At 43.3% G+C, this 13389-nt stretch overlaps 1 protein-coding gene across 2 annotated transcripts in view; it reads right to left on the bottom strand.

Moving 5' to 3' along the window:
* CNTNAP2 (contactin associated protein 2) overlaps positions 1–13389 on the bottom strand; it is a 2024023-nt gene that overhangs the window by 238249 nt on the left and 1772385 nt on the right. For both annotated transcript variants that reach the window (XM_067041938.1, XM_067041937.1), the window contains one exon: positions 9460–9630. In XM_067041938.1, the coding sequence (XP_066898039.1) occupies positions 9460–9630 (171 nt within the window). The remainder of the gene's footprint in view (positions 1–9459; positions 9631–13389) is intronic.

Here is a 13389-nt window from a genome sequence, read left to right on the forward strand (position 1 = left end):
TGTGTCTCCTCTGGATCAACGTGGGTAAAAAGAGAGAATGCTTTTCACATCCCTCCTTCTCTCTGCCAACTGGTTTAGAAACTCCCAGGCTCTAGGAGATGGCGGAACCACAACACAAAAGGAGCCTTGATCTCAAGTCACTGTATAGAAGGACTTCATGGAACGGAGCCTGCAGATGACGCTGCCATACAGTCACTGAAATCTGGGCTTTTATTTGTTACAGCAGCTTAACTTAGTCCTAAACAAGAAAATTTCTTATTCCTAAATCTCTTATGACCTTATCATATTTAAAATATTTATTCATAAGATTAAAAAATATAACCAAAGGATCTTCTCCCTCAGACCACTGGAATTTTGAAGGGATAAATTACGTCACAATGGTCTTATTCTAGTTTCAATACCCAGCTCTGTATCACAACATTGCCATAGTTAAAAAATATGTAGGTTATAATGTGATATTTGAATGAATTAATGGAATTCTATAATTCATAAAACTATAAAGTTTTAGAGCAAAGGGAAGTGTCCAGGAGCCACATGGGAGCCTTCAGACCGTGCATGCTCTGGATGTCTGAGACATCTCCTTTACTAACCCCACCAAGCCAAGCTCCCAAAGAAAGGAGACGCAGGGCTGCGCCTTGACTATCATAAAGGTGAACAAATCCTTTTCCTATTGAGAAGTCTGTCTAGGACAAGCTCGACATTCAGAGATATGGGAAGAAATTCCCTTTGTTCTTCAACATTTCTGTTCTACACTGAATGGACTTCAGATCCAGAACCCTCAGGCTGGCACATGCAGCTCTATTTTCAGCCACACTTGAAACACAGACAAACAACAAAGCTCCTTATGCTTAGCTGTGGAATATGAGTGCCACTTACAATGTTATGTATATAGGAAGATACATTCCAGGATCTGAATGACAGGCTCAGAAAGTCCTATAACACAGTCCCTTCGTAAGTCGGAAAATAGCTAAACTAGAAAATTTTTTAAAAACCCATGAATATCATAGAGATGAAAACAAGTCTTCTTTTCTTAAAGTATCTAATAAAAATATATTCCAGCTATGACCCTAGTCCTCTGTTAGATTTCATGTAAGCATTTATGTTTCTCCCTGTCTCCTCAAATTTCCTATCTTGACTGCTATTAAAAATTACCTTGTAACTTGAGCAAAATGTGTCTTGAAGAAGATAACTCCCAGAACTCTTCATTTGCAAAAAACTGCTTTTGTACGGTTTCCAGTTGACATCTAGTTGGCCAATGTTTTGTCACATGGCTTTAATTTAGGTGTTTGATGACTTGTAAGAGCCTAGCGTTGTTGTATTTACAGTTACCTTCGGCCCTCTGAGATATTTCTGGTTTTGAGCTATTTCAACTAATCGTCCCCAGTCATTCACTATATTTAAATGAAGCTCTGCTCCCTGATTTATTGTATCTTCTTCTTCTTCCCCTTTTTTTTTTTTTTAGCCAGCTTTGAATTAATTGGTCCCAAGTGTCATCCTTAGTTGGATCAATTCTCCGGCGTCGGTGACAAGCACTAAACAGTGATGGCACCTACTCTTCCCTCTTGAAGCGTTTGTTTTCATAAAATATCAAGCCTGGAGAGACACTGGTAGCGTCTAGAATGGCAGATGTAAGGTCTCTAACCTTCTTCTAACTCCACACATATATTTCCAGTTCTTCTCACTAATCCATGTGTTTATTACTGTCGCGATAGCACACTCTTTCTCCCAGCTCTGTCTCAGATCAGGATGCATGAATGCAAGCGTCTTTAATCTCTTCTCCTCTTAGGATCTCCATTCTCTTCCACAGGCAGGCTGATTCTAGTCGCTGGTCTTTTTGACACTTTAACACGCCACCTCTTTGAAGGGAAAGATTTTGTGGACTATCACACACAATAAATAATGCAGAAATTGTCAGAATCAAAGGGAATGAGGTAGAAGAGAAATTCCACCAGAAAAAAATCTCTAAGAAACTTCAGCATTTCTCTATAGAAATGACACACAACGCATACTCTTCAGATAAACACTATGTGAAGATGCTCTTTAATGAGGATGCCTATTATTTTCCAGGCAATGCACCGAACTGTCTTGTAGGAATGTGTTTTTTCTTTTAGGAAAATGAAAGGCTTCTCTTTTATTTATGTTTTATATTTTAAATCCAGATGCAGTAAAAATGTCTTCTGTGTGGGCAGGATTTCAATAGGGAGATGGTCTTCTAGATGTCTCTGGAGTGCAGAGAAGGAAAGGCAGGAGCACAAACTCTGCAGAGAGAAGTGACTCTATCTGGCCAGCTTAAGAGGCATTCCCAACTCCTTCTAGAAATTTCCAAATCAGCTGACATGGGTGGATCAGTAATATCTAAGGTAACTTGGGCAATTTTTCATATCAGGAGGACATGGTACTCTAAAGACTATTCTTTTAACTCTAGGGCACCTATGCCATATACTCAAATAACTGTCCCTTCAGTAAGACTGGCAAAAATATCTGGGTCATTCAATTTGACTTTACCAATTGTTTGTATATCTTTTAATACTTAAAATGCACACAGCTAATATATTAAGTAGCTTTAATATAACACAACTTTCACCTTTATTTACATCTCTGAAAATTTTTGGTCCACAATTGAAATTGAAAAGTTTAAATCAGACACTAGAAAGAAAATTTTAAGAATCACAGTAGTGTTGCTATGCAGGTTTAAAATGTTTTAAGGCGGTAATTTTTTCTTATGTATTATAATGATAAAGCCAGAATCATTCTTTAGACTCTGAAATCTTTAATACAAATTGAACTCATAGACTTGCAAAGTAGTAGAAACACTAAAATTCTTCCTAAATCTATGTGGATAAATTAAGATGGCTGGGATAGTTAAAAGGAAAAATCCAGGTGCTACCACCTGATCTGCACTCACAATATTTATGAAAGAAAAAACACCCTAAATAACATCCCTATGGCACAAGAGGCCGGTTAAGGGGAATTAGACATTCCTCATGTCTGTACAAGTGAAGCTCTTTTAATATAAAAGTTGTTCCAATTCTGAAATAGTGGAAGATAAATTGCCATTAGTTTATTTCTTCTGATTCATCAGTTTCTATATATTGCTGAATATTCTCTTCTGTGACGTTCTTGAGCACGTGTATTGCAGAAGGCGGCATCTCAGAAAATGAAAGGTTTTTCCTTAATACCCTTCTCCAAGATTAGCAGGACATTGGACTGCTACCGCCACATTTTTGTGGATATATGTGCGTTAAATGCAAATATGCTCTCCGTGTCATCCTGATATCTGCAAAAGCTCAAGCTTTGTCAACACGGAAGCTTATGCTAAGGTATTGCAACAGTTTCTGGTTGCTTCTCCTCAACGTTTCCTAGGCAGTGAACATCCCCTTCAAAAACTTCCCACTGTGTAAGCTCTTTTAAATTGTTAAACAAAAATGAAAATGCTATTGTCACTATTTATCATCAATCACTTCCAAATACTTCCTCTGATTACAGTTCACCTTGAGGAAAACCTACCCATCAGCCATGCGACACCCTTCCCCAGGGGCCCATGTCTTGGGGTCAGGAGGGCAGCTGGGAGTACCCTTGACCTCAGAGCTTCCTCTGTTCTACGGCACCAGCACCTTCACTCTGCAACGCGTCCTCCTGTGACATTCCCTCTCCCGTGCTTACTGCTGCCATCCTTGAACCCGAGGACTGTAACGCTTGGCTCACAGGCTCCCTGTCCACTGCGCCCCTTGCCATGGCTACTAGGGACCTCAGCAGTGAAGGGGTTGACCAGCCAACACTAGCCTCCAGTTCCCTGACTTTCTCCATAGCCTTCTCATACCACCCAGAAGCCCATGTGCATGGCCAGATGATGCACTGTAGACCTTCTTACCACCCAAACTGCTTTCCTGTGAAATCTTGAATTCCAAAATTTCACCAACCATGATCTGTCCTTCCACCTTTAAATGTGTCATCATTTTGATCACCGGCCCCCTGATCATGGTGATCTCCTTTTCCACCTAGATTTTCCATAGTTCTCCATTAGACCAGCACCTCATTCATTCCTTTCATTCTCTCAACAAATGCTTACTCGGCACCTCCACGTGCCAGGCAGTGTTGTGGCCCTGGACATACCACGGTGCACAGTGTTCCACAGCCCTTGCCACGCCAATGGACCACGCACCTCACACATTTGCGATATATCCATGCATCTACCCTGTAGTTTCTTCCTTTGGCATCCAGAGCCTAAAACGTTCTTTCCCACTTATTTTGAGGCTCAGTTAAAATGATATAATCTCCAAAGAACCTTTTCTTACTCTCCAACCAGAAGCAATTATCACCTCATCTGGGTCACCAGTGTATTCCTCTAATATTTATTTCATCTTATCCAAAATATTGTTTCATATGCTAGTCTCTCCCACTAGATTGTGTGGGACTCTGGGATGGGGACATGTCTTATTCTTCTTAAGTTCCTCTTTGGCACATACATAGCAGGTACTCAGTAACTATTGGTTGAAATATTTAGATCGCTGTATATTTAGAATCAGATCTGAGACTTGCCTAAAATTATCTCCACTACCCGTCATACTTCCTACTCTAACAATACCAAACGTTTGTAGCTCCTGAGCACCCACCAGGTTCCCCATCTTTATGCTTTTTTTTTAAAAAAATTTTTATTTAATTTTGGTTGCATTGGGTTTTCGTTGCTGCACGCAGGCTTTCTCTAGTTGCAGTGAGCGGGGGCTACTCTTCGTTGCGGTGCACGGGCTTCTCATTGTGGTGGCTTCTCTTGCTGTGGAGCACGGGCTCTAGGCATGCGGGCTTTAGTAGTTGCAGCATGCAGGCTCAGTAGTTGCGGCACGTGGGCCCTAGAGCACGCAGGTTTCAGCAGTGGTGGCGAGCAGGCTCAGTAGTCGTGGCTTGCGGGCTCAGTAGCTGTGGATTACGGGCTCTAGAGCACAGGCTCAGTAGTTGTGGCGCACGGGCTTAGTTGCTCTGCGGCATGTGGGATCTTCCCGGACCAGGGATCGAACCCGTGTCCCCTGAATTGGCAGGCGGATTCTCAACCACTGCGCCGCCAGAGGAAGTCCCCCCACCATCCTTATGCTTTTGTTTGCATTGCCCCCTCCTGCTAGAATTCTTTCCCCTACTTCTTCATCTAGCTAACTTCTTTGCCTGTTCTCAAGGACCCAACACAGGGAACACTTCATCTTCCTCTTCATTCCCAGGTTGGGTTATGTACCTCTCCTCTGGACATTTATGATATCTTATGCCTATCCTTGTAATTTATTTATTGTATTTTAATGATAATAAGCACAATATCTGAAATCAGCTGAATAACCTGTGTGTCCCAGTTTCCTTATCTGTCAAATGTGGATAAAACTTGTCATGAAACCCAAAAATGTTGGTACCTGTAAAAGCTTTAGAACAGTACCTGGCACTTAGGAAATTCTCAATTAAAGTTATGAATCCATACTGCTATTAATGCGTTTGTCTCCTTCCGTAGGTGAGGGTGTTGGGTTCTTTTGTCTTCACCTTGGAATCTCCAGGATCCACCCTAGTGCCTCTGACACAGCAGGTGCTCAGTGAGAGGTGGCCTGATGATGGGACCATGGTCATGGTCAAGATGGGACTATCTTGGTCAGAAAAGGGATGCAGAGAAGTCAAGCTGTTCCCTATGGGGAACTCTGAAAAAATAAATGGGTAAACCTATGGATGTTAGGGAATATTTTTTAAAGAACGATTCCTCTGTCATCTCAGAAATAACTAACAAAAAATAAGCAAACAAAACAACAGAATCAAAAGTAATTTCTGATTTGGAAATGGACCTACTTGTCCATGGTTTATGCTCTCCTCCTTACTTTGATTTGTATCTCTCAGCCCCTTCAGATGTTCTAATTCTGGGTCTCACTCATTCCCACTTCCTTGGGGACCTCACTCCTTCAACCAGTCCCTTCTCTCCCGTATCTGCAACGTCTTTTTCTTTACTGGCTTTTCCTCTTTAATATACATAGGTGCTCAAGTCCCTACCACTTACAACAACAAGAACAATGAACAAAACCACCATCCCTCGATCTCCGTATCCACCTCCACTCACCGCAGACACTGCCTTACATTTTGACAGTGACCTCTACATGTGAAAGCTGATGAGCCCTTTATGTTTTTATTTTAGTGACCTCTCAGTTCAGCGGTATCAAACACTTTTTTGTTCTTGAAATTCTTTCTTTATTTGATCCCTGGGATATCACTGTCTCCCCACCTCTCAGGCAGCCTTCCGCTACAAGCTACTTTCCTTGTGGTTTTAAGTGTGGTTTTCATTCTTGGACATCTCCTTTCCTGTCTCTGCACATTTGTTCTGGGCAATCTCACCCATGCTGGAGGTACCCAGTACTTATTTCCTAGTGACTCTCTAGATGCTGCTGCTGCTCAAATTGTGTGTCTCTAACTCAGAGTGCCCTGCTGGGCTCCAGACTTATACATACAGCACCCTCTAGATGTGTTCACTTGGACAGACACTCCTATATCCAGCAGAAGCTCAAACGCAAAATATCCAAAATGCAGTTTGCATTTTGCCTCCAATGCCACGCTCCTTAGTGAAAGCTGTTCTACTCACACAACCATCAAAACCATCACAACCAAATGTTGGCTTCATTCTAGGACCTTCCCTCCCACTTCACCCGTACAACCATTTGGTTAGAGTCTGCGGAGTCTCTCTCCTAAGCACCTCTCGCATCTGTAACCCTTCTTTGTCATCTTGCCCAGCGCCCATTCACTCTGCCACCACCTTCACGCCAGCCCCGACCGCCTCTTTTCTGGCTTTTCCATCTTTTCTCTGGTGAATGCAAGTCTGATCATGTTACGGCCCTGCTCACCATCACTTTCAGGGTCAAGACAAGCCGACCCCGCCCCAGCCCAGAGCACATTTTAGAGGTCTGACCACTGCCCGCCTTTTAGCTGCGGCTCTGCTGCTCCCAGTGCACCGGGAGCCCTGCCAAACTGTTCCGTCTGGGGTCCTTGGGTTCAGTCCCCGCACCTTCACTCACCTATGTTCTCCTCCTATAATGTTTTTCCTTTCCTGATCTCCCTTCTTCCTCCACCTTCTTCACCTTCCTGCCTCCTACTTGTCCATCAAAATTTAATTAAAATTACACCCTCTGGGAAGCACCCTTGTCACCCCGGTCGGGTTTAAATCCGCGCCCCCCCCTCCCCCCTCGGTGCGCTCAGCCGTCTCTCTCAATGTCTGTTTTGAGAGACAGTGCAGTTTGGTGTTAACAGCAATGACTCAGGACAGACAAAAAATGTTTGGGGTCAAACACCAGTGCGGCCACTTCCTCGCTGTGTGACCTTGGCCAGGCAACTTACACGCCCTGTGCCTTAGTTTCCCCGTAAAGTACAGATGCTAATGGTACTGCCCAGTCCAAAGGGTGGTTAGGAAATGAAGTGAGATGCTCTATGTAAAATCCCTGGAACAGTGCTGGAGTCTGAACAAAGCTGAGCTATTTTTATTGTTATTGTAACTACTGATTTACTTCGCTGCTTTCCAAAACAAACAGAAAGATCTTTGAGGGAAAGAAACCATGCTTGACTTAACTATGTTTGACCTAGCACAGCATGTGGGACATGGTAGGTACTCAGTAAATATTCACTGAATGAATGAAAAAATAAAGATAGTAAATAAATGAAATATAGCCTTAAAATTTTACCTTTAAAGTATGTTAGTGAGTAACAGCACTCTAACTTTATCATATATGCGTTTTTACTCGCACATTAAGATGCTGATGGTATCGCATTAACTTAGTGCAACTGACTCACTGTTCTTAGAGTCAAGAATCTCCCACCTCTGACAGAAGGGCGCAATGTCATTAATTAACAGAAATGTTCTGGAAACCACTATGTAGGCATGACCTGTGATAAAATTCCTTTGAGACACATGTAGAGATACAAAATTTGAATTCCTACTAGAAAGAGATCAGAAAGCCTTGCAAGTTAAACGGGAAAAAAGAGTAGAGACACTTTTTAAGAGTTCGACTTCAAGACCCATTAGGTTTGCAGTGACTCATCAGTGGGAGGCAGAGATGGGCCTGCGAGGATTCTCCGTCTCTACCCAGTGCCCGTGGATCCTGCAGAGAAGAGTCTGGAGCAACGTGATAAATGGGAAGGAGGAAGCCTCAATCGTTTTTTTCTCTGTGTTCCTCACGAAAGCATCACTTCTTGTATACTTTGAAGAAGTTTCGCTCAAATAGAGAAACGGGCCTTTTTTCACCCCATAAATTCCTTTGAACCTGAATGGAGATGCTATATAATGAGGGACACTTGGTATCTCCGCCATTTGGGGGATCTTATAAAAGGTATTTCCACCCTTAGTAATTTTAGAAGGTCTAGAGAACTCCGAGGAGAAGCCAGCCTCTAATCCGTGCCTTGAATGTCCCATACTTCTTTACCAAAGGTAAACTATGTGACAGAAAAGAGCTATACGACAAAACAAGACTATACCTCACCCTCCGTCACAGAGTTTTCGTATCATGGAAAGACTTGGAAAACTTGAAAACATCTATGAAGGTTTTTTGTAATTATAAGTAAGTGCAATTCTATTCTGCAGGTGCTAAGTAGAAATGCCTGCTCTTTCTAAGTAGAAATGTCTGGTCTTACTTCGTTTGTCTTCTTACAACCCAGGCCTGGGTTTACAAAACACGGGGATAGAAAACAAGGGCAGGGTGAATTTTATAGTAATTTTATAGGAGCTTATAGAATTACTCAGATATGGAATTGTCAATTTTCCTTTTTTGCCATGAGCTCTTTCTAAAACACAATCCAACTTTGTAAGTCAGAAAACAGTTTCATTCAATTAATTTGCTGTGGAAAGTGAAAATCCCTTATAAATAATTCCAATCCATAATTCATGAAAAGAGTGGATTTCTATTTATTTCTTTTTTATTTGTAAGGCTAGAATATTCTCAGTCTTCCTTTCAATCAGATCTAGTTCACATTAGATCTGTAATGAGCTTTCTTGGGAGGAAGATAATTACAACAACGACTAGACACTGAAATAAATGATTCATGACTGGAAAACTCTACTGACTATTTTGTACTAACCTCTAACGGAAAAGAATCTGAAAACTTATTGATGTAAACGGAATCACTTTGCTGCACACTTGAAACGAAAGCAGCACTGTAAATGAGCTCTCCTTCAACAAGGAAAATGTACCCATTCTTCTCCCATGTTATCAGGGCAATTTATTCTCCCCCACCCTCCCTGAACAGCACCGTGGGGCGCTCTGTCCGAGTCCGCTTCCCGGCGGGCGATCTGAGCACAGGAATCTGGGTCTTTCTCAGGTTGTGCGTCTGCCATCTAGCACCGCTTTCGGCACAAAGGGAGCCACTGATATTTGAAGCCAACGAAATTACATAATCAGGGGTAGGATCCGATCGAAGTGACAAGAGTAGCTATTGATGAGCTGACAAAGAACTTATTATACTCACATTTCAGTTCGAGTTTGATAAAATCCGTGTTCCCCAGATTTTCAAGAAACACTCCCCGGGGAATTAATGTTTTGAAGTAGAAAGAGATGTCCGCGCTGGTTTCCCCTTGGAAAGTAGAGAAGTGCAGGTAGGATGATGGGTTTGGGAAAGAGGCGGCATTCCAGTAATTCCCTGGGGAAGGAGCAAAGAAAGAAAACAGGGTAATTTACACTTGATCATGACAGTGATATAAAAGATATCCATTTTCTGAGTTGTAATACATTTCCACTAACAGTAGCCCTTGTTTCTTCTCTACCCGCTGAACAACATCGCACAAAATCCCCACAAACATATCTTGACTTTCCAAAAGTTCTATGTGGGTATGTATATAAAATATTTGATTAACGTCGATAGATCCCACGAGGAGCAGTCCTGGAGAGGCTCTCAGGGGTGTATGTCAGAGGAGGAGAAAATGGAGGGAGGTCCCTGGTGTTGCGCAGCGGGTGGCCGTGGCCGTCCTGAACTCAGGCTTGTGTTTGGCGCAAGAAGCACCCAGACCTGACCTCGCGGGACACACTAGGAAGGGGGTCTTCGGTATTCTGTTTCTGCGTCTCACCTGCCTTTGCCTTGCAGTGACCAGTGCCTGCTTCCGGGCAGCAGCCGCTCAGACGCCGGGGACAGGCGCGGCGGTAATACACCCGGGGCAAGTGCAGAAGGCCTGCGGAGCAAGGAGCTGAGGAAGAAGGTGGGGTGACTGGCCGCTCATCTCCCCGCCCTTCCGGCTCCAAACCCCAGAGGCGAGTTGCTGTAAAGGCAGTGTCTCCTCCCCAGCCCCCTCCTCCCTGGGGACTCCAGGGGACACTCTGACCTGTGGGTGTTTTGGGGGGTGGGAGTGCTGAGCTGAGCCCCGCTGAGCGCTCACAACCAGCCTCCACCCTTGAACTCCTGGGGTAGACACAGTTGTACCCGCCCCCCTCCCTACTCATTGCCTGGTAGTAGCCAGTGGCCCCAGGAGAAAGGCACTTCACAGGACAAAATAAAAGCACCGAGCTGGGGGACTCACATTCCATCAGAACAGAGGGACCAAGAATTTAACATGACACCAAGAGCTTACTCCAGACTTTATCTCCAGGGGAGAAATTCCTTTAGAACGTGCACATTTCTGAGTACATTTGCCAGCACAGCTAGGGACCAAAATACGTGGATACGCTTTAAAACAGTTACTAAAGCCTTTACCTTTAATACTACACCATGTTAAGGTCACCAGGTGAGGCCCCAAGTGGAGTCACTCTTGCTAAGCCCGTGGTCAGCAAAGCAAAACTTAACTGAGTTTCTGTGCTCAGCTCACGCAGAGAAGGCAGAGGCCCAGGCCACTCAGGCAAGCACTTGCCTGCTCGGCTCAGGGCGCCTGACGCCCCACGCCTTTCACGTAAGGGGGGCAGCCCTGCTCCAACCACCGGCACACGCCCACTACAACTTCCTCGTTCCCGCTCCCTTTGGTCTGTAAACATCTCTCCTTGTACCGCTCGCTCTTCAGAGCTCCTTTCTCTCTGCTAGACTGGAGGCTGCCTAATTCATGAGTTGCTGAATAAAAGCCTACTAGATCAGTAAACTGCCTGTGGAAAATTTTCTTTGAACATCTAAAAACGCATGTTTTTTTAAAAGTTGATTTTGCCATATCTTTCCTTCAAAGAACACAATGATCAACTACATTTACTCTGTTAGTTTCCATCTACAATATTTTTTTCCTTCCTTTTATGCAAATAATGCACATAGGCAGTAAGTTCAACTGCTCCTCTTAAACAGAGTTAACTTCGTGTTGGTACTGCTATGCTTATGCCATAAGTTCAAATTAAGTATATAATGTTGCTATATTATGAGATATTAAAGTATCCTCATTTAATTAATTCCATAACATCTTACAGAAAAACCCAAATGAACTTTTTGGCCAGCCCAATATAAGCAGTCAGTCAGTGCAAAATACGTTTGTAAACGTCTCCATTAACGTAAAACCAGTGGTGGTGGAGCCCACTGTTGAAGGTGTCCCAAAAGTCTTAGTGCAGTTTCAAGCTCTTTTTTAAAAAACTGCAATATCATAGCTTTCAGTAGGAGAAAAATAGACTGGTTTCCTCTTGGGAAGAAGGATGTGATATGATATTGGTTAGAAAAATACCTGAAAAGAAAGAATCTTAACCACGGTTTAAGTTTCTATCACCTGAGCTCTGAGCACTCTTCCCAGCTCAAGATCTGGCTTCAAGTCTGGTGATGGTGAGAGGAGTTCAGTCACCTCTCCCAGCTGGCTGAAAATGAACGTGTCTCAAGATAAAAGCTGAAGTTGCTACCCTGTCACCAAGCAGAGTTCTAGGAGGGAATGGAGAGTCTCCAGGGCTGGCAGGATTGAGCTCGGCTAATGGGTGAGAGAGCCTTTTTAGCAACCTAGGAGCCGGCAAGGATCAGTCCCCAGCCACGTTTCAACCTGAAGGCAAAGCGATTCTGTCTCTTTAGGCTGTATCCCAGGACATAGATGTAATTAACATTTTAGAGTTTCAATCCAATCAAATGCATTCTTACTTTCTGAACGGCAGTTGTCTACAATGATTCTAGAAAAAAGGAAAGCTAAAAGTAAAATATGTCAGTATTTATTTGGGGTCCGGCACTGCTTATTCAGACAGAAATATCCCCAGAGAGGAGAAGGACAGTTCAATCCGTTATTCTCATTTGCTGAAATATCCCTACAGACCATAATTCCATTAGCTCTCATTCTATGCTCACTAAGCACCTTTGAATTAATTTGGCCTCTGGAATGAATATATTCACAGGGAAATTACGCCGTGTCCAAATGGTGGTTACCAGTCATCATTCCGGAAGTGTCTGCATGACCACAGGACATCTTTGGGGTCGTCGCTTGTGGGCTGTCCCCAGTCTCTGGATGAACTGACTAAGTCCCGATTCTTGACCAGCAACAGTGAGGACCCTGCCCTGGACCTGACTGATGGTGGCAGTTGAGGTATCTACTCTGGGGAGAGTCAATGGGGCACAAGCGGAGGAGACCCGAAATTCTATTTCGATTTTTTAAAACCTCATCCTTTAAAATATTCACTTTAGTCACACTTGATAATGTACATAATATATGAGTACAGTGGAGCACGGATAGAATTCATAAGTAAGCTTGTTGGGATGTGAGCTTAAAGGCTTTAATGAGCGGGGGCAGAATAAGAAAGTTTGGGTGCCGCTGTTCCAGACCCTGATGAACTCCCGTGAGGCCTGTTCTGATGAGTCTGTTGCCCGATCTCCAGGATTTCTGGTTATAACAAAATAACCTGAGTGCTTTATCTAGTGCTCACTGCACCTCCTGGTGCAAGGGGCTTATGGCATTATTACTGTTTGTTTATATTGCTCCCAGCTGACCGTAAGCTCCTTGAAAGCTGGGAGAAAACCATTTCATCTCTGCAACCTTTAGCTCCAGAACATATTAAGTACTCAATAAATAATTATTAAATCAATGGATAAATGAAACAGTTGGATAAGTTATATCCAATTCCACTCCATATGCAAAGTCTTCAAGGAACAAAATCTGAGTATTAAAGATATTAAATAAATATAAATAAAAGCTAATGCTGCTTTAGCACCTACTATAACTGGACAACAGCTCCTGCTAGCACCCCATAATTTTCTTTATCCATGACTTAATTCCTATTATTCCCTATAGACCTTATTGAACTATGCCACGCATTTGCAAGACTGATGGGCTTATAACCTTAAGGTTGTTGAAATGGCTGCAGTTTGTACTTTTTGCTCTCAAGGTCAGCACTGCAAGGGTCAAGTGACACTGGACGGGCACACTAAGTAGGGGACGAGCGTCGCTGGATGGCAAGCATGGTGCCAAGGCGGCCAGCGTGTACAGGCAGGGCGGGCAAGGATGGAAACTGAGAGGGAAAGTGCGAAGCAGAA

Source organism: Kogia breviceps, chromosome 9, assembly GCF_026419965.1.
Source record: "Kogia breviceps isolate mKogBre1 chromosome 9, mKogBre1 haplotype 1, whole genome shotgun sequence".
NCBI classification, from domain to species: Eukaryota; Metazoa; Chordata; class Mammalia; order Artiodactyla; family Physeteridae; genus Kogia; species Kogia breviceps.